General features: G+C 43.0%; 1 protein-coding gene across 18 annotated transcripts in view; it reads left to right on the plus strand.

The window, feature by feature from the left end:
* MACF1 (microtubule actin crosslinking factor 1) overlaps nt 1–18,240 on the plus strand; it is a 334,551-nt gene that overhangs the window by 201,897 nt on the left and 114,414 nt on the right. For 15 of the 18 annotated variants that reach the window (XM_047793443.1, XM_047793433.1, XM_047793438.1 and 12 more), the window contains 8 exons: nt 677–6,037; nt 6,851–7,000; nt 8,444–8,659; nt 8,744–8,893; nt 11,578–11,811; nt 14,036–14,185; nt 15,056–15,289; nt 16,506–16,709. In XM_047793443.1, coding sequence (XP_047649399.1) covers nt 677–6,037; nt 6,851–7,000; nt 8,444–8,659; nt 8,744–8,893; nt 11,578–11,811; nt 14,036–14,185; nt 15,056–15,289; nt 16,506–16,709 — 6,699 coding nt within the window. The remainder of the gene's footprint in view (nt 1–676; nt 6,038–6,850; nt 7,001–8,443; nt 8,660–8,743; nt 8,894–11,577; nt 11,812–14,035; nt 14,186–15,055; nt 15,290–16,505; nt 16,710–18,240) is intronic. The other 3 variants (XM_047793444.1, XM_047793449.1, XM_047793445.1) reach the window with 1 other exon arrangement.

An 18,240-nucleotide genomic window follows, 5' to 3' on the forward strand; every position in this document is an offset into this window, starting at 1 on the left:
CCAGGGTCCCTAGTCTGTTCCTTCCTTAATTGCTACTTCCAATTCCTAGAACTGATTTAACTCAGAGCCATTTCCCAGGGAGATGCTAGCTTTGGCCATGGAGCGTGTGGCTGTCCTAAACAGCCACCTGAATGGTACACAGGGCCATTTACTGAGCTGCATGGCTGTTGTGTGGCTCTTGGGCTGCTAAATCTCTCTTCTCATCCTGTGGACCAGTCTGGCTGAACTCATCAGCAGGGAAGTGCTACCTCCAGAGTCTTCTGCATGGGTTGCAACACTGAGAAGTTGTTTTATGGGGTTGAATTCTCACGTTGGGGGAACTGGTATGTGTCTGTAAGAACCTTTATGGTGATTTAGACTTAGAAATAACTGTCCCTTCACTTTCACTGCTTGCTACTTTGTAGAGCTTGTCACTTAGATGTGCTTAATGCTACCATCCGTTGAGTAATCTGTGAACCACTGCCCATGTTAAACATTCTGCAGTTTAGAGAAATTCTTTTTTTAACATTAATACTGCCAGACTTCAGAATATTACCTACAGGTTGGGGCTCATTCCAGGCTAGTTTTTTCCTGTGGTCAGAATTTGATATGCTGTAGTTCTTTGAATGGCTCCTCTCAGCAGTGTGCTTCTCTTGATTCAGTGTTTTTGTTTTGTTTTTTTCATCTTTTCCTGTAGGGCTGCAGAGCAGTTGCTGGGGTGATTGACCTAGGCACAGTGGAGATATTTCCCATCTACAGAGCCATGCAAAAGGGCCTCATTGACCAAGACACAGGCCTTGTGCTCCTGGAATCCCAGGTTATCATGTCTGGCCTCATTGCCCCTGAGACCAGTGAAAAGCTGTCTTTGGAGGAGGGCCTAGCCCAAAACCTCATTAACTCCCAAATGTACCGGCAGCTCCGGGAGCTGCAGGATGCCCTGTCCTTAATCAGCAGGCTTACTGAGAACAAAGGCCTTCTTTCTGTGGTGGAAGCAATTGAAAGGAAAATAATCAGCGAGAAAGTTGGACTGAAAATCTTAGAAGCTCACCTGGCAACTGGAGGTTTCAGTCTCCCCCCTGATGGGAACTGTATTAGCCTAGAGGAGGCTTTCCACCAAGGCCTCATTTCTGCACGGCTTCACTCAGAGTTAGAGTCTCACCTGCGATCATCCAAGAACTTGATAGACCCAAACACCGCTGATAAAATTGGTTTGCTGGATCTGATGCAGAGATGTATTGTCCAACAGGAATCAGGCTTGAAGTTGCTGCCTGTCAAGCAATTGGCAGGGGGGATGGTGAGCTTGAGATCAGGCCGGAAGGTTAGCATTTTCCGTGCAGTTCAGGAAGGGCTAATAGACAGGCAGGTCACTCTCCGGCTGCTGGAAGCTCAGCTTTTTGCTGGTGGCATAGTAGATCCAAGGACAGGACACAGACTCACAGTGGAAGAGGCTGTGAGACATAATTTGATTGACCAAGATATGGCCTGCGCTCTTCTCATAAGGCAGCTTCAGACAGGAGGCATCATAGACACTGTAACTGGGCATAGGCTAACAGTAGATGAAGCAGTGAGCAGTGACCTAGTAGCTGCCAAGATTGCCCTTGTGATCCTAGAGTCCCTTTGGTCATTCATGGGGCTGCTATGGCCAGAGTCTGGAGAGATTCTCCCAATTACAGATGCCCTGGAACAAGGTATTGTGTCTACCGAACTAGCTCATAAAATCCTTAGTGACCGACAGCATATTAAAGCCCTATTTCTACCAGCAACCACAGAGATTTGGTCCTGGAGAAAAGCAATAGAAAATGGTCTATTAGACAAAGATCTTGCCAATAACTTGAAATCAATTTGCATACCTGACGTGATGCCCCACATGCAATTAGCAGACTCTTTAGAACGAAGCAAATTGAACGGGAATCTTGGGGCGGCAGGTCTGCCATGCAGCAAGGGCCAAACTGAGGGCATAGCAAGCCATGATGAGAAGCTGTTGTTTCAACTGATGACTCATAGCTATATTAATGTGCGGAATGGACAGAGGCTGCTCCTGATGGACAGTGAGCTGATAGAGGCACTGACAGCAAGAGGTGATCAAGCAGGTCGTACAGAAGTATTTGGAATTGGGCATCAGAGACTGGAAACTCCTGAGAAATTACAGGAATTGGTTGATGTGAAAATCACAGAAGGCTATGATGGATTGACTGTGAGGCCATGTGAGTTCCAATTTTCCTCCCAAAACAAAGAAGATCTCAACCAGGCAAGTTGCACTGAAGCAAGAGGCAAAAAGACCATTGTAGAAACAGAAGGTTCTGCTGTAGAGAGCCCTGAGAAGGACCTATTTGTAAGGCAACAGAAAGTGAAAAATCCAAATGGAGATACTTTGAAGGTCATAGATAAAGTCAAATCAGAGTTTAAAAGGCAGTTGTTAGGTACCAAAAAGGTAGACCAAATAGAAGTGTCTCCCAGAGAAAATGTCAGCAGAGGATTTCTCCTTAGGGAACCTTCTCAGGAAGCAGGGGATGTGACTTTGGTGGAGAACAAAGATCCTTTTTCTGTTGGATCACCAGAGGAAGAACGACAGACTCTCAGAAAGGCTTCTTTTATGTGTCAGAAAGAAGAAGAAGCTCTAGGTGAAACTGGGAGACCTCTTGTAAAACCCCAAAGCAGAAAGTCCCAGCTTCAGGTGGAGAAAACTCTAGTTTTAGAATCAGAACGAAAGTCTGAAAAGGACAGGAATATTCATTCTCTGGGCAAAAAGAAGGCATCCGTTACAACCTCTGTGGGTAGGGATGACCATCAACAGAGTCCAGAAAGTCACAGCATGGCAGATGGCAGGATGGCGATATCAGAAAAGACAGCTGAGGAAGCCAATGGCAGTGAAGCTTCCCTGTCACGCAGTCATCCTTCAGAATTGCCTGAAGAAGCTACCTTAAATATATTATCTGCACAGTTACTGGATGGTGGTATCTTTCATGAACAGACAGGTCAGAAGCTCTTACTACATGAAGCAATAGCCCAGGGTCTTGTGCCCAGTCACACTGCTGTGAAACTTATGGGAAAGCTGAACATGTTTCAGGGCTTCTTTGACTCTCAGACCCACGAGTCTTTGACAACTGAAGAAGTCATTGAGGAAGGTCTAATGGATGAAAAACTGTTGCATAATGTCCTCATGGCAGACAAAACTATCAGTGGTGTCTTAGATCCTCGTACCCACACACTGTGCTCTGTGAAGGAAGCAGTTGCCTTTGGACTTCTTGACACACAAACAGCCACCAGCATTTTAGAGGGGCAGGTGGTAACTGGTGGAATCATTGACCTGAAACGAGGCAAAAAGATTTCAGTGACTTTAGCTTCAAATCTTGGCTTGGTGGACAGTGCTAGCCAGACAGAGCTTATAAATCTGGAGAAAGCTTCCAAAGGCAGAGATGCTGACAAAACCGTTAGGGAGAGATTAATTAGCTTACAAATGGAAACAACTGGAATGATGAACCCTGACAGCAAAGCCCCTTTAACGGTTGCTCAGTCCATTGCCAGAGGACTTTTGGAGAGAGATGAGGCCATTCGGTTGTTAACGAAGCAGGTAGTGGATGGAGGTATCATTCACCATATATCCGGCGTGAGACTTTCTGTTGATAATGCCTTTAAACATGGCATCATTGATGAAGATTTAGCCAAGCAACTCAAAAAAGTTGAGAACCTAAGCCTCCATCAATTCTCTCATCCTGAAACAAAGGAAAGTATTTCCCTCCCTGAAGCCATAAAATTAGATCTTGTTACCCCGAACTTGAAAAGAGAAATCCAGGAAATTCAGGCCTTGACTGGAAGCTTTGTAGATCTCGTTTCTGGCCGGACATTGACCTTGGCAGAAGCTAAAAAAGAAGGGCTGTTAACTAATAAAGCAATATTGTCTTCAGGAATGTTGAATGGGATTATAGATCCTGAGAATTACAGAATTGTTCCCTATTCAGAATTAGTGAAAAAGTGTAAGATTGATATTGAATCTGGACAGAGATATCTAGAAGTAATTCCCTTCTCAAACATTAAAGATGGAGCAAGTGATAAAATACTTACATTGCCTCAAGCAGTTAAGCTTGGAAAAGTAGATTTTGCGGTTACACTCAAGGTTCTAGAAGCTCAGGCAAATACGGGGGGAATCATAGATACTGCCACGGGAAGACAGTTGACCTTGGCATCAGCTTTGGAACAGAAACTAGTGGATGAAAACATGGTCAGAATTATTGCATCCCATCAGGTGTTAGATGGAGGAATTATTGACATATTTAATGGTCAGAGAGTAACTTTAAAGGAAGCTGTTGAGAAAAGACTTATTAGCCCTGAACTGGCAACTGTTATCCAAATAGATACCTCAGAGCCCAGTGGTCTCCAGGCTCAGATTGAAAAGCAAGATGGAACTGAAGTATGTGCACTAAAGAAGGAATTTCTAAGAAAGGAAATGTTAATTGCTTGCAGTCCGACTGCTGAAATGAGTTGTGGTAAAGGAGAAAGTGAGAAATTATTTCAAATTGAAAGCCAATCTGCACAAAAAAAAGTTCAAGTGAGGGTTTCCAATGAGGAGCAGGCAAAAGAGAGCCAAGAAGTTTCCTTAAAGGAACTGGAATGCAAAGATCAAGATAGGAAGAGATCTTCTCCAGAGGCTAAAGAAGCTGTCAGTATCATAATTCCTAGTAATGGTAACAGTAACTCTTTGGGCCAAGGTTCAGCAACACACCCTCTGTCAGAAATTTGTGATTTTAAACCCAAAGAGGTGGCTTGTAATACCATGGGGAAAAAAGCAAATAAAGAGCAAGGAAAAATAGTGGCACAAACAGAAAGTATTTCTCATACGAAAGAGTTTGTATCAGGTCTGGATTCTAAAGGAAGAAGGGGAAACCAAGGTGGAATTATTTCTGAAGTACAAGAATCAGATGGTGACACTTCAGGCAAATTGCTGAGTCAGCAGGTTATGCAGAAAGCAATGAATACCAGGGAGAAAAGTAAGAGGCAGAAGAAGGAGATGACTGTAGAAGAAAGTGTCAAAACATGCCAACCAGCAGTTCTTCCAGAAGAGAAGCTGAATCAGGAAACTGCCATTAGAGATGACCATGACTCCAACATAGAGAGTCAGCCTGTGAAAATAACCGTAAGTGAAAAAGGAAAGGTAGCTGATAGAGAGCCAGGATTGTCTGTTGTTTGTGAAGCTGAAGACTCTTCTCAAATGACACCGAATGGAATTTTGGTAAGAAATGAAGATGCTTTAACATTCTTCAACTCTAATCAGGCCAGTGAAGGAGCTGCCAAAAATTTAAGCCTCTCCTTGACTTCAAAACCTGAAGAAAATTTACCTCAAGAAATTACTGTCATAGTCCAGAGTGAACTACTCTCTTCTTTGACCGCAAAACCTAAAGGATTGCACTATCAGGAATCAGTTAGAAAAGCCCAGGTGGCAGACACATCCCAAATTTTCCCAGCAGACAGGTCTTTCCAAGGAACCACCAGGCAGGAGACCAAGTATTACCAAAACTCTTGTGTTACTTTTAAGACTAGAGAAACCAAGGATATGACTTTCTCATCTAATGAATGTAAAGAAAAATCATACCAAGAGGTACCTTTTGACTCAACAAGAGCTATTAAATTGGAAGAAATTAGAGTAGACTCCAAAGAGGTCAGCCAACATTTGGAATTCCCAGACGGAAAGGATCTTCCTCCTGAAGACAACAAAAGTGATCATGAGCATTGCAGATTTCTTGAGTCTACAATAGTAACAACTCAGGAAATAAAGGGAGAGAAAATTGTGAAAATGTCAAACCCTATAGTTACAGCAGAAGCAGGGTCCTTTGAAGGCATAGAGACCCAGGGAGCTCCCAGAATCTCAGTGTCCCTTCTTCCAGAGAAACCGTCCAAAGATGTTTCTCGAAAAGAGACTACAGAGCAACAGGATGCCACCATTAGTCTTGTCCCAGAGATCAGTGAAGAAGAGATGGTGCCCCTGACATCATGCCCCGTGATGAAGACGGGTGAGAAGACACCACAGGAGAGGCTCCGAGAGAGCCCTGACAGAGCAACTACAGTAAGTTCCCACGTGGTGGGTTTGCATATATAAAAACACATGTATTTTTTAGAGCTAATCTAATGCTAGAACTCTTGACTGGATACTGAGATCCAGTCACATATGTAATTGTATGCGTATAGACATTTCAGGGCACTAAATGATTCTCTAAGATATAATTTAGTTTATCATCATCTGTTTGTAATATAGTTGTTTGAAAATAAGGCAATGGCTCTGAATGTCTTTCTGACACTTGCAAGGGTTTTAAGTTAGAAACGAACACTGAAGCTAATTTAAAATACTGAGAGGGGAGTTCCTGTTGTGGTTCAATGGGTTAAGAACCCCTATGAGGATGTGGGTTCGATCCCTGGCCTTACTCAGTGGGTTGAGGATCTGGCGTTGCCACAGACTGTGGTGCAGGTCCCAGGTGTGGCATGGATCCTGCATTGCTGTGGCTGTGGCATAGACCGGCAGCTGCAACTCTGATTTGACTCCTAGCCCAGGAACTTCCATGTGCCGTAGGTACCGCCCTAAAAAGAATGGGGGTGGGGGAATAAAAAGGAAAAAAAGGTTATGGTACCTGAAGTCAGAATATCTTTTGGAAGTTTTGTTAAAATGATGCTTCATAATTTTGAGTCTCTGCCCCCTGAGAAAGTTGAGAAAATCATTTTTTTGCCTATTGATTTGAGAAAACTTAGACAAATAACATTTTATTTCATCCCACCCTATGTATAGTAAAAATTTCTATTTGTCAATCATTAAGACCCCACCTGCTTAAAAAGCAACTTAAAGGAGAATGTCAGGTTTGACTGAGTTTTCTTTTTGGCTCCACAGAATGTATTTAACCGGCAGCTCTGTCTAGAACATGATGAGAAGTTGGTGTCCTATCTGTCTCTATTACGAGACATTGAAATGAGGACCAAACAGATTCAGCCTCTGGAGCTAAACCTGGCAGAGCTACAGGATCTGCTGTGTCAGGCCAAGGTAGGTTCCCAGAGACTTCTTCCAGGCTCAGCAGCTTGGAGAAGATAGAGACTGTTCAGGAAGAAAAACATGTTCAAAACCACTACCATTTAGAGTCCCCTTCATGGCTCAGCATTTCCCTGAGCTGTGGTGTAGGTCACAGACACGGCTTGGATCCCACATTGCTGTGGCTGTACTGGGATTCAACCCCTAGCCTGGGAACTTCCATATGCCACAGGTGCGGCCCTAAAAAGACAAAACAAAACAAAAAAACAACCCCCCAAAACCCCTATCATTTAATTGACAAAAACAGATTGGAAAAAGTGTACCTGGAGATCCGTGAGGGGAGCACCAGGGGGTACTAGTCTCACAGACACCTACGCAGGAGAGACCCAGGGAGTAGTCGACAGTGTTAATTACAGTGCGGAGACCCAGTACAGTGAAGACTAGAAGGGGGTTTCAGGCCTGAGAGTCACTGGTGCCCTTGATAAAAATAGTTACATGGGGTGGTGGGATATAAACTAGGTTGCAGTGAGAGTAAACAGAAGGTTGAAAGTTAATGTAGGTCATTCTTTCCAGAAGCATGGTCGTGCAGGCAAAGACAGTGAGCTGAAAAGGTGGACTGAAAGAGGAATGTTTTGAGTGGATTTGGGGGGCTGAGGAGAAACAATAGAGAAGGAAAACTTGAAGTTGGAGGAGAGAGAAAGTGATGGCTAACAGTGAGCTCCCCGAGGACGTGGAAAGACATAGGCTTGGACAGCCTCGAGAGGGAGGAAGAGTAGCTTTTTCACTGAAACTGAAGGCTGAGAGTTGTCAGAGGACTGGAGTCACCATGAGGACGGAGATTGCAGAGGTTTCCCCGTTATCTGGATGTCCAGAGCTTTGCCCTGGGCAGGGTGGCTGGAGGGGAAGTGAGGACCATGCCCAGAACCACCAAGCTTTTCCTCAGCTTGTTTCTGGCTTCTCTACTGAGGATCAGAGTATAGAAGAGTAGCTGAGTGGGAAGCCTGCTTTGAGAGATTTGTATGTTCTTTGGTTCTGCTCCCTGGGACTTTGGGGTGAAAGAGTTGTTATTTGACTGACTTACGTTGCATAAAGTCACTTAAAGCATACAGAGCATTGGAGAGGCAGCAAGCTGTAGTGGAAGGAACACTACACGGAGGCAGAAAATCTGAATGCAAATCTTGGCCCTGTTGCTTACCAGCCAGGCGACCTCAGGAGGAAAAAGCTCACATTTTTAAGCACTGAAGTGTCTCTCCTGTAACTCCAGTTTAATAATATCTGTTCTGCCTACTGTGAGAATTATTGATCATGAGAACTGAATAAACTATTGAATGTCTATAAAAACATAAGCCCTAAATCCTGTGTAGGTATGAGGTGACAGGAAAATGTGTTCATAGCTGATGCGAGGACAGCAAAATTTCTAGTCCTTGTTTTGGGAGTAACTCCACTTTATGCCCTCAGGCATTAGACAGGGAATTGAAGGATCTGTCCACAGTGGTGAGTCAGGAATTGGAGTGTGTGAATCAGATTATCATCAGCCAGCCTCAAGAAGTCCCAGCTCAACTGCTGAAGGCTCTTGAGAAAGATGCCAAGAATCTTCAAAAATCCCTCAGCTCTGTGAGTGACACCTGGGGTTCCAGACTACTCCACCTCCAGACTGCTGTGGAAGTGAAAAAGGTAGCTTCTTGTTATTCCCAAAGCCTCACAGAGTCTGGGCAGGCTTGGAGAGTCTTATCATCTAATTTGCCATTTATTTCTTAGGCTAGAGTGTTAAATCAGTACAAGCAGCTAGAAGGCAACCTTCAAGATCTGAGAGCCTGGATTGGTGATACCTATCTTATTCTGAATAGCAAAGAATATGACAGTGAAACAGATGCCAGCAGCCTGAATCACTGTCTCCAACAGTGTGAGGTAAGCACTCCATTGGTTGTCAAGTGTGTTTTATTTGTCCTTTTGAGTTATATCAATTGTTTTCCTACTAGGCAAACCAGTATCTGTACTTTCTTAGAAGGTCTGACTTTCCATTTCAGAAAGTAAGTCAGGGAGGTCCCGTCTTGGTGCAGCAGAAACGAATCGGACTAGGAGCCATGAGGTTTCGGGTTCCATCCCTGACCTCGCTCAGTGGGTTAAGGATCTGGTGTTGCTGTGGTGTAGGTTGCAGACGAGGCTCGGATCTGGCATTGCTGTGGCTGTGGTGCAGGCCGGCAGCTGTAGCTCCGATTAGACCCCTAGCCTGGGACCTCCATATGCCGTGGGTGCGGCCCTGAAAAAGACAAAAGACAAAAATAAATAAAAAAGAAGAAGAAAGTCAGCTATGTTTAGTTTTTTGGGTTATTGTACCTCTGGAGCCTCAGTGTTTATGATTATTTTTCCTTTAAGCTGTTCTGAGTGTCTGCAGAATGGCCTATGATTATCAACTTCATCTCTTTATAACTGAGCATCTAGAATCCATCCCTTGTTTCTATTTTGCTCAAGGTCTAATCCTGTACACACACACCAATTTCAGGAGAATTTTTGACTAGTGATCTAGAGCATGGCTTGGCAAACTTACTCTGTAAAAGACCAGATAGTAAATATTTTAGGCCTTGTAGGTGGCTTCTTTCTGTGGCAGCCATTCAGCTCTGCTATTGAAACATGAAAAGGGTCATAGACAGGACATAAACGAATGGTTGTGGACATGTTACAATAAAACTTTATTTACAAAACAGATGGCGGGCAGATTTGGCTCCAGGGCTGTAGATTGCCAACCTCTAATCTTGAGAAATGCTTTTCTTCTTCCTAAGCTCCAAATTGATTTTTTTTTGTCTTTTTGTCTTTTTGCCTTTTCTAGGGCCGTTCCTGTGGCATATGGAGGTTCCCAGGCTAGGGGTCGAATCAGAGATGTAGCCACAGCTTACGGCAATGCCGGATCCTTAACCCACTGAGCAAGGCGAGGGACCGAACCTGCAACCTCATGGTTCCTAGTCGGATTCGTCAACCACTGCGCCACGACAGAAACTCCCAAATTGATTGACTATTTTAATAGGTCAATGAACATTAAAGATTCTGAGATACACATGAGCCAAGGATTCCTCCCCCTGTCAGCACTGTTGCTTCTTTTGGTTATACTTAAGATGATATCAGAAGGTATTCACATGGTTTATCCACTCTCTGCTTTAGCAGTTCTCTCCTATTCCATCCTATTCCTTTTCCTCAGTCTTAAAAGGTCCAGACCTAAAGGTCGTCTGTGGTCAGGCTCCTTGTGTGCAACCTCACCCCTCTTTGACCTGTCTTCTTTCATATCCTTTTATCCAAATATATCTTTGGAGAAGTGAGTAGCAGACTGTATCTGTTCACAAACAGAGTATTAGAAAAATCAAGGGTAAGAAAAAGTCCTCTGACATAGTATGAGATATAAAAACATGGGGCATATCATGCCCTGGTGTCCTCACCTAGTTATAACTTAGGACAAATTCTATTGTGGGAAGAGAGCCGCAGTCTAACCCTCGTTTTCCTGGTGATGGTTTCCCAAATCCATGTGTTCACAGGTGAAGAAAGCATAGTCTTATGGTAAATATCCAAGAAGCCCTCCCAGCCTGCTTTTGCAGGTTTGCTGACTACCCTCAAATTCAAAATGATAGACATGTAGCTATCTTGCTTGTTTTTATTACATCTAGTATAACATAGCTGATGATCGCTAAATGTTTGTGGGAAAAATTGCATGCTTTTTAATTGTCTGAATGCAGATAAATTCTAATATTTAGGCAGTTTTTACTGCTTTAATAGAGCAGTATAACTTTTATATTAAAAAGTTTGACTGTAATCCTTTACAATATTAAAATGTGTAAGCAATGCTATTTCCTCTGAAAGTCAAATTTTAGTGAATCACCATTAAATTGAATACTTTCTTACTTCTGGCCTACCGGTATACTACTCAGGGCTTTCACAAATATAAATAGATGTTTGAACTAGGAGTTCCCATCCTGGCACAGCGGAAACAAATCCGACTAGGAACCGTGAAGTTGTGGGTTCGATCCCTCACCTCGCTCAGTGGGTTAAGGATCCAGCATTGCCATGAGCCGTGGTGTAGGTTGAAGACGTGCCTCGGATCCCGCTTTGCTGTGGCTGTGGTGTAGGCCAACAGCTGTAGCTCCAATTCTGTCCCTAGCCTGGGAATCTCCATATGCTGTGGGTGCAGCCCTAAAAAGAAACAAACAAACAAAAAAAGATATTTGAACCTAAGAAAATACAATTAGATCTATTTCAGGCCAGAAATTCATGTTATACTTTCCAAAACTTAAAAATTTTTTCATAGATATTTGGGATTAGCAGTACTGTAATTCTGTTAACATAAATAAGTGAAGGCTTAATGAATTTAGAAATCAAGATCTAGTAAAGGGAACCTAACTGTAATATGTGGGGAGTTTGGAGAGACCAGAGAGAGAGACTTCCAGTGTGGTTTGGCCCTAGAAATTATCAGTGTCAATTATAAAAATACAGGAAATTAACCTCTGTTTGATTATGTTGATTTTTTAATTAGAACTAACAGCTTCTGCTTCTATAGAGAAATAGAAATTTCTTTTCTTCTTTTTTCTTCCTTTCCCTGTTTACCTTAGGATTTGAAACAGCCCATGGCTGAGAGGAAATCTCATCTGGATGCACTTGCCTTTGACATTCAGTTCTTTATCTCCGAGCACGCCCAGGACTTGTCCCCTCAGCAGAACCGGCAGATGCTAAGGCTTCTGAATGAACTGCAGAGGTCTTTCCAGAGCCTTGTAGAACAGACCGCAGCCCAGATGGATGCCTTACAGGGCCATCTTCAGCAAATGGAGCAGGCAGCCCAGGTCAAGGTCAGACTGAACCAGCAGCTGGGCTCAGTTGGTTTCTGGGATGTCTTCTATCTTGGGGTTTTCTGGCCTGCCTCTGTTGGTTATGATTCCAGGAGATTGCCTTTACCAGTTCTGATTGTTCAGGCCAGTTTGGTTCTAGTCCAGGAGGCAGCTGTTCTGGCTTTTTTTCTTGCAGTGTTTTGGGGTTTGTGTGTATGAGAGAGAATATGTGCACACGTGCAGGTGTTTTCTTTGTAGCGTGACTCTGCCGTCACTGTGTCTCATGTCTCTGATTTTGAAATGAAAATGTTATCTCTGGCCCTTACTTCTCATGCGCTCTGCGTCAGCACTCTTTTAAGGACTGTTAGGCACATTTAGGCACTCTGAGCTCTTGAAAAGAATAGTTCTGAAATCAGTTTTATTCTTGGGCTTTTCAAATGATTAACAATAACATTCCTTGACCACCTTCAAACAGCTGACAAATTTTTATCAGAATTTTATGAATTTTTAGCATCTTTGAAACTGGTATTTTCCAGCACCTTTCTTTACACTGTAGTGCCCAGTGCTTACTCAATTATGGAAAACACTGTTTATAGAAGTTTATAGGGGCACTGTTGATATGTTTCGGAAAAAAAGAAAAAAACAACTAACCATCCTACAACCTTCTCTCACAACCCTCTTCTTATAGAACTCAACATAATTATATGAATGGTAACACCCTGACCTTAGAGTAATACCAAGAATGATGCTTCTGCCATTTCTGCTGCTTGAATAATAAGTTGGAGTTCAGCAAGATGATATTAGAATTGTCATTTTCACCAGCACAACTATCTCAGGGTCTCCTTTATTAAATATCGTGCAGAGTAGAATTGAGCTTTTCAGTAGGCTTAAAGTTAGGTTAGTCAAATCTGTATGTTTCTTATTGCTGCTTAGTAGTTTGTATAGAAACTGAAGCAAAATACTGATGAAGTATATTAGGTTACCTTCTAAATCAGGAAATTTGCAATGTCCTCACTTGGGAATTTATTTAGGCTGGTGTAGCTTATGGATAATTAATGAAATAGGTTGGTCTGGGCTATCTTAAGTATAGCCCAGATCTAGGGTAGGCTCCTGAGCTGCAGAAGGTGATTCATTTGCATGTAAAATTCTCTCTGAGTGTATAATTAATTCCACAATGTTTATTAACCTTGTTATTGTCAGGAATGCTCTGCTTCTCTCTATATTTGCCCTAAATGCATGTGTATGTCTGTGTGTTAACTTGTTTGCTTTGCTTTTTCAGATTCAGTCTGCACCCATCCTAATCCATGAAGATCCCGTTTTACAGCTGAAGAGCTCTTAGGAGTTCTCTTCCAGAGCCCTTCTATTTGTCCTAAAGAGGGGGAGAGAGGGCCAATTTGGGCACCTGTTTGTAAGTGCAGGTGACTAAAACACCATCAGAATGTAAAAACTGGTGGAAAATGGTTCTAGAAGGATGGTCAGGAGAACACATCATGCTCAATTGCTCAATCAGGTGCTTCAGTGTCATGCGACCGAGAGGTCTGAGAAAGGATCAGGCACAGAAGCATATGCCCTCCTCCCCTTGGGCTGGCTTTTCTCTTGGGTATTGGTGTAGACACCTGAGGGACTGAGCCCGTTGCTATTCTTGGTCAGCTCCCTTCTCAAAATAGCCAAGCCCCTCGTGCCTGGCATGTAATCATTCCACTTAATGGGTGTCCGCATCTGTGAGACATTTGATTTATATAAAGTCAGCTCAGTTGCTAAGAAGCTCCATTAGCTCATAAATTATCCAGTTTCTTGATTTTTTTTCATCCTAGCCCAATCTTCCTAATTCTCCGTATTATGATTTAATATATAGCGCATCATCTACTTCTGGTGGAAATGATCAGAACCACTAATTTATTATCATCACCAGTATCATCTGTGGATTGTAAGCATCTGGGCTCTCTGTTCTTTATTTCCAAGGATAATAACAACAGTCTGATAAAGGAGCTTCCAAACCAAAACTTGGGATCATTCTCACCCAATATTACCCCGATTATAATCTAGACCGTAGACCCAGATCAACAGACTAGTCAAATGAGTGGAGCTTTCTGAATATGATTTCTGTGCCTTTTCCCGCTCTAATCTCTCACCAACTTTTCCATCCTTGAGTTTTAACCTTCCTGTTTTACATTTCAGGGAGCGATCTTGTATTTATAAAATGAGAATTATTAATTGTCTCTTGGTCCCCTTGCGTTTTAATTAGACCCTGCAGAAACAACAAAATTCCTGTCACCAGAAACTGGAGGATCTTTGCAGCTGGGTGGGACAGGCAGAAAGAGCATTGGCAGGCCACCAAGATAGAGCCACCCAGCAGGATCTCTCTGCTTTGCAGCAAAACCAAAGTGACTTGAAGGTCAGTAAGAGTTAGCTCATTTGTTTCATTCCTTCAACAAGTATCTATAAAGGTTTGCTGCGAGCCAGGCACAGTGCTTAGTGCTAGCAACGTACTTGTAAACATCTCTGCTCTCATGAAGTTTACAATATAGTAGAAGAGACAGATATTACATAATCACAAGAATGAACATATAATTTATTCACCGTTATAAAGGAAAAGTTGCAGGAGAACATATAACAGGGAGACCCAATCTTGACTTCAATATCAGAAAAGATTGCCTTAAAGAAATGAAGGACACATAGGGATGGATGCATGAAGGGGTGAAGCGGAAGGGAATATGCCAGGCAGAGGCCTGCACATTAGTCTGGAGGTGGGAATGAGATCGAGCACAACATATTCAAGAGCTGAAAGAAAGCTCATTCAGTCAGACTGTCTAGTAGACAGGCCCCCCCATATCACGCTGGGCCTTGAAGGCTACATTAGGGTTGAGAAGTGATAACTAAGGGAATTATAAAGGACCAACCAGGCCTCCACTCCATTAGAATGCTGTTGTCAGCTCTTTATTGAAGAATGATCTCTTTGAGGATAATTCACTGCAAAATAAAAATCATGTTATGGGCAGTCTCCTTTTTTATCTTCACTAAATATTTGCTTAGGAGTATAAATTTAAATTTTTCTTAGAAAATTAAATATTAAAAATTTCTTAATTAAAAAATATTAAAAATGTGACTACCTACATTGGTGTAGGCCTAAACCTTAAAGCACATTATACCCAGAGACTTACATCAGTTGCTGTAAATGTCATCCTAGCCATTCCGTTCTTGTGCTCTTGAGAGTCTTAGAGGTACTGAAGTTGAAGCCTCTGCCATCCTGTTTTCATGTGTTAAGGATTTACAGGACGACATTCAGAATCGTGCCACCTCATTCGCCAGTGCTGTCAAAGATATTGAAGGGTTCCTGGAAGAGAACCAGGCCAAGCTAAGCCCCCATGAGTTGACAGTTCTACGGGAAAAACTTCATCAGGCTAAGGAGCAGTATGAGGCTCTCCAGGAAAGGACGAAAGTGGTCCAGAAGGAGCTCGAGGAAGTAGTGACCTCGGCCTTACAGCAGGAAACTGAAAAGGTAACCAGACTGCTGTGATACTTGGTAGTTTTCAAAAAGGAAAATTTTGGTATCTATGTAAATAAAAGGTAATGAAGGGAAATGACCTTACAGAGAGCATAGACTCACAAAAAAGGGTTAATTCAGGAGCTGGCCCGTGAGTCAGTATTTATTTTTGTAAGAAAAGTCCCGAAGGACTTTAAGTCTGGAATAGTTGGTAGGAAGTTTATGATCCAAATCCTCCTCACCACCACCATCATCATCATCCTTGGGGAGGAAGAAGCAAATGGCATATTTCTGACGTGAATCTAGACTGGAGATCAAGGGTTCAACGAAAATATCTGGTCAGTCTTAGTGGGCCACGAGCTCTCCTCATGCTGCCACTATAGTTTCATGGCACCATGGAAATCATGGCAATGGGATAAGCCTAAAAGAAGGTAAAGTCTCATGGTCTTGTGCATTCCGCTCAGCACTGGCTAACTGAAGTAGAGTTCTTTGTCCGGCTGTGGACTTGGACTCTAATGAGGGAGGTAAAGATTGTGGAAAAGAGAAATAAGTTACCCGAAGATGGATTCTGAAATAAATGAATATTTCACTTAGCATAGCCTATTTTATTAATTAAAATGCTTGAAGAGTCGGAAAATAGAATTTGAGAGACAAATTGCAGAGTTCAGTGCTGTTTGGCAGAGAAAAGGGTAGGAGTTGTCTGCATTTTCCTTAAGGAGAGCAGCCAGTGGAGTGTGACTGTGCTATCTCCTATCCTCCCACTCCACATGTCACTTCTGCTTACTTGGAAAGGATTCCCTAAAGCTTGGAGGGGTGCCAGCCCTAAATAAATAAAGCCCTTTCAATCCTGGGATTTGCCGCCCTCCTGCCCCTTTTTTAGGAGCAGTGAGAGGAGTTCCCATGTGGCTCAGTAGGTTAAGGATCCAGCATTGTCACTGTTGTGGTGCAGGATCAATCTCTGGCCCAGGAACTTCTGCATGCCATGAGTGTGGTCCAAAAATGAATAAACAAATAAAAGCAGCGAGATAAGATAAAATCTGGAGATTGTCTTAAATCATTATTTTTTAATAGACTTAGAAGATACTTGTTTTTCTTTGTGGGTGCCAAGACTTTATATTTCACCTTAGAGGTTCTCTTTTTCTTTAGCCTAAAAATCTCCCCCTTTACTTAACCTTTGATTGTGTAGCTGAGTGTCTGAGGCCTTCTCACTAGACTCCCCTGTGGCTTTCAGAGTAAAGCAGCAAAGGAACTGGCAGAGAACAGGAGTAAGATTGATGCTCTCTTGGATTGGGTGACTTCAGTGGGCTCATCGGGTGGACGGATGGAGGAGCCTTCAGGAGGTTACCTGGGGAAAGGAGCCTTGGATACAACTGATGGTCACACTGGGGTGAACCAAGCCCCAGAGAAGCTGGACAAGCAATGTGAGAAGATGAAGGTGAGCATGTTAGCTTGTTCGCACTCTGCTGCATGATTCTCTGCTTCCCTGGGCAGTCACCATAACCTCCTTGTCCTAAATCCAATGAGTACCTCTCAGTTCATAGCTTCTTTAATTTCTCAGCAGCCTTGACACTGGGCCTCTCCCCTTGTTTTCCCCCTGATAATCCTCCTCCCTTTCCTCTGGCCAGCTTTTGAAATACTGATATACCTCTAGGTTGGAGCCTAGGCCTCTTCTCATCTTGCAGAACATACTTTCCTTGGGTAATCTCATCCACTCGCAAGACTTCACTTACCATTTGTACATTTCCATGTATATGTTTGTCTCCAGCCCAAATGCCTGTCCTGAGCTTCAAACCAGTCTGTAAATCCATCTGCCTGTTTGCATCTTGGAAACATAAGTACCTCGACCTGAAAAATGGACCTCCTGTTTTCTATAATACCCCTCCCTCATCAAACATGTTCTCCTTCCTAGAGTCCCACTTACTTGCCAGGACTAAACACCACCCTAGATCCTTTCCCTCCCTCCTCATCCGATATCGAATTAGTCATCAAATCCCAGTATCGAACCAGTCATCAAATCCCGTGCTTCTTATATCTCTTTTAAAGTCACCCACCTTTCTTTTTATCTCCAGTGAGATGTTATTGCAGTTCAGACTGCTATCCACTTTCACTTGTGTTTTAGTTGCTTCTACTGGTCTCCTTGCCTCTTGGCTTTTACCCTCCAGTCTGTCCCCATACCACTAAGTAATCTTTCTAAAATGCTGTATTCCTGCTTAACCCTTTTAATGGTTCCCTGCTGCCCTCAGGAAACCATTTCTTACTCTTTTATTCATTCAGCAAGTATTGAGCACCTGCTGTACGTCAGGAATTGGAGATAAACCAATGAGCCAACCAGATACACCGTCTCCAAGACTTTAACTGGCATATGCCGCCATATTATTTGGCATGATTGAAGACTATTATGTATTTAGGGACCTAAGAAAACACATGGATCACATATGTTAGTAGTGACACCCGTATAGCAAACCAAATTTGTTTAGCTGGAATGCTTCTATTGAATTGCCTGTGTGGGCCATTGCCTTATTTGGTATTAATAGGATTTCTGCCTCTTGCATGCTACTGCAGTGCTTGGAAGGTCTATTGTAGGGTGTACCCTAAAGCCACAGCAGTCTTAGCATGGAGTGGAGGTAGTTCTGTCACAAGGAGCTTCCTGATGCTGCTTGCTGGCAGCTCTGTCCTAGGAAGGAAGCTGCCTTACTTGTGGATGGGTGAGAGTGGGGACTTCTGGATGGTATACAGATAGGCCGTAGTACTGTCCCTAACTATCTCTTCGAGCTGGATATATTTTATCCAGCTCGAAGAGATAATAGATAGTCTCCCCAGCGTCCCCGAGATGACATTGGAAGCTAAAGCTATCAGGTTGCTTTTCTCCCTCTCTAGGGAGTTGTGGAAACAGTATAGATAGTCAAGAACCCTGACTGCGCTCCTGCTGTTTTCTGTTAGACTCGGGAAGAATGTTTTAGAAACAA

Source organism: Phacochoerus africanus, chromosome 8 (genome assembly GCF_016906955.1).
Source record: "Phacochoerus africanus isolate WHEZ1 chromosome 8, ROS_Pafr_v1, whole genome shotgun sequence".
Lineage (NCBI taxonomy): Eukaryota > Metazoa > Chordata > Mammalia > Artiodactyla > Suidae > Phacochoerus > Phacochoerus africanus.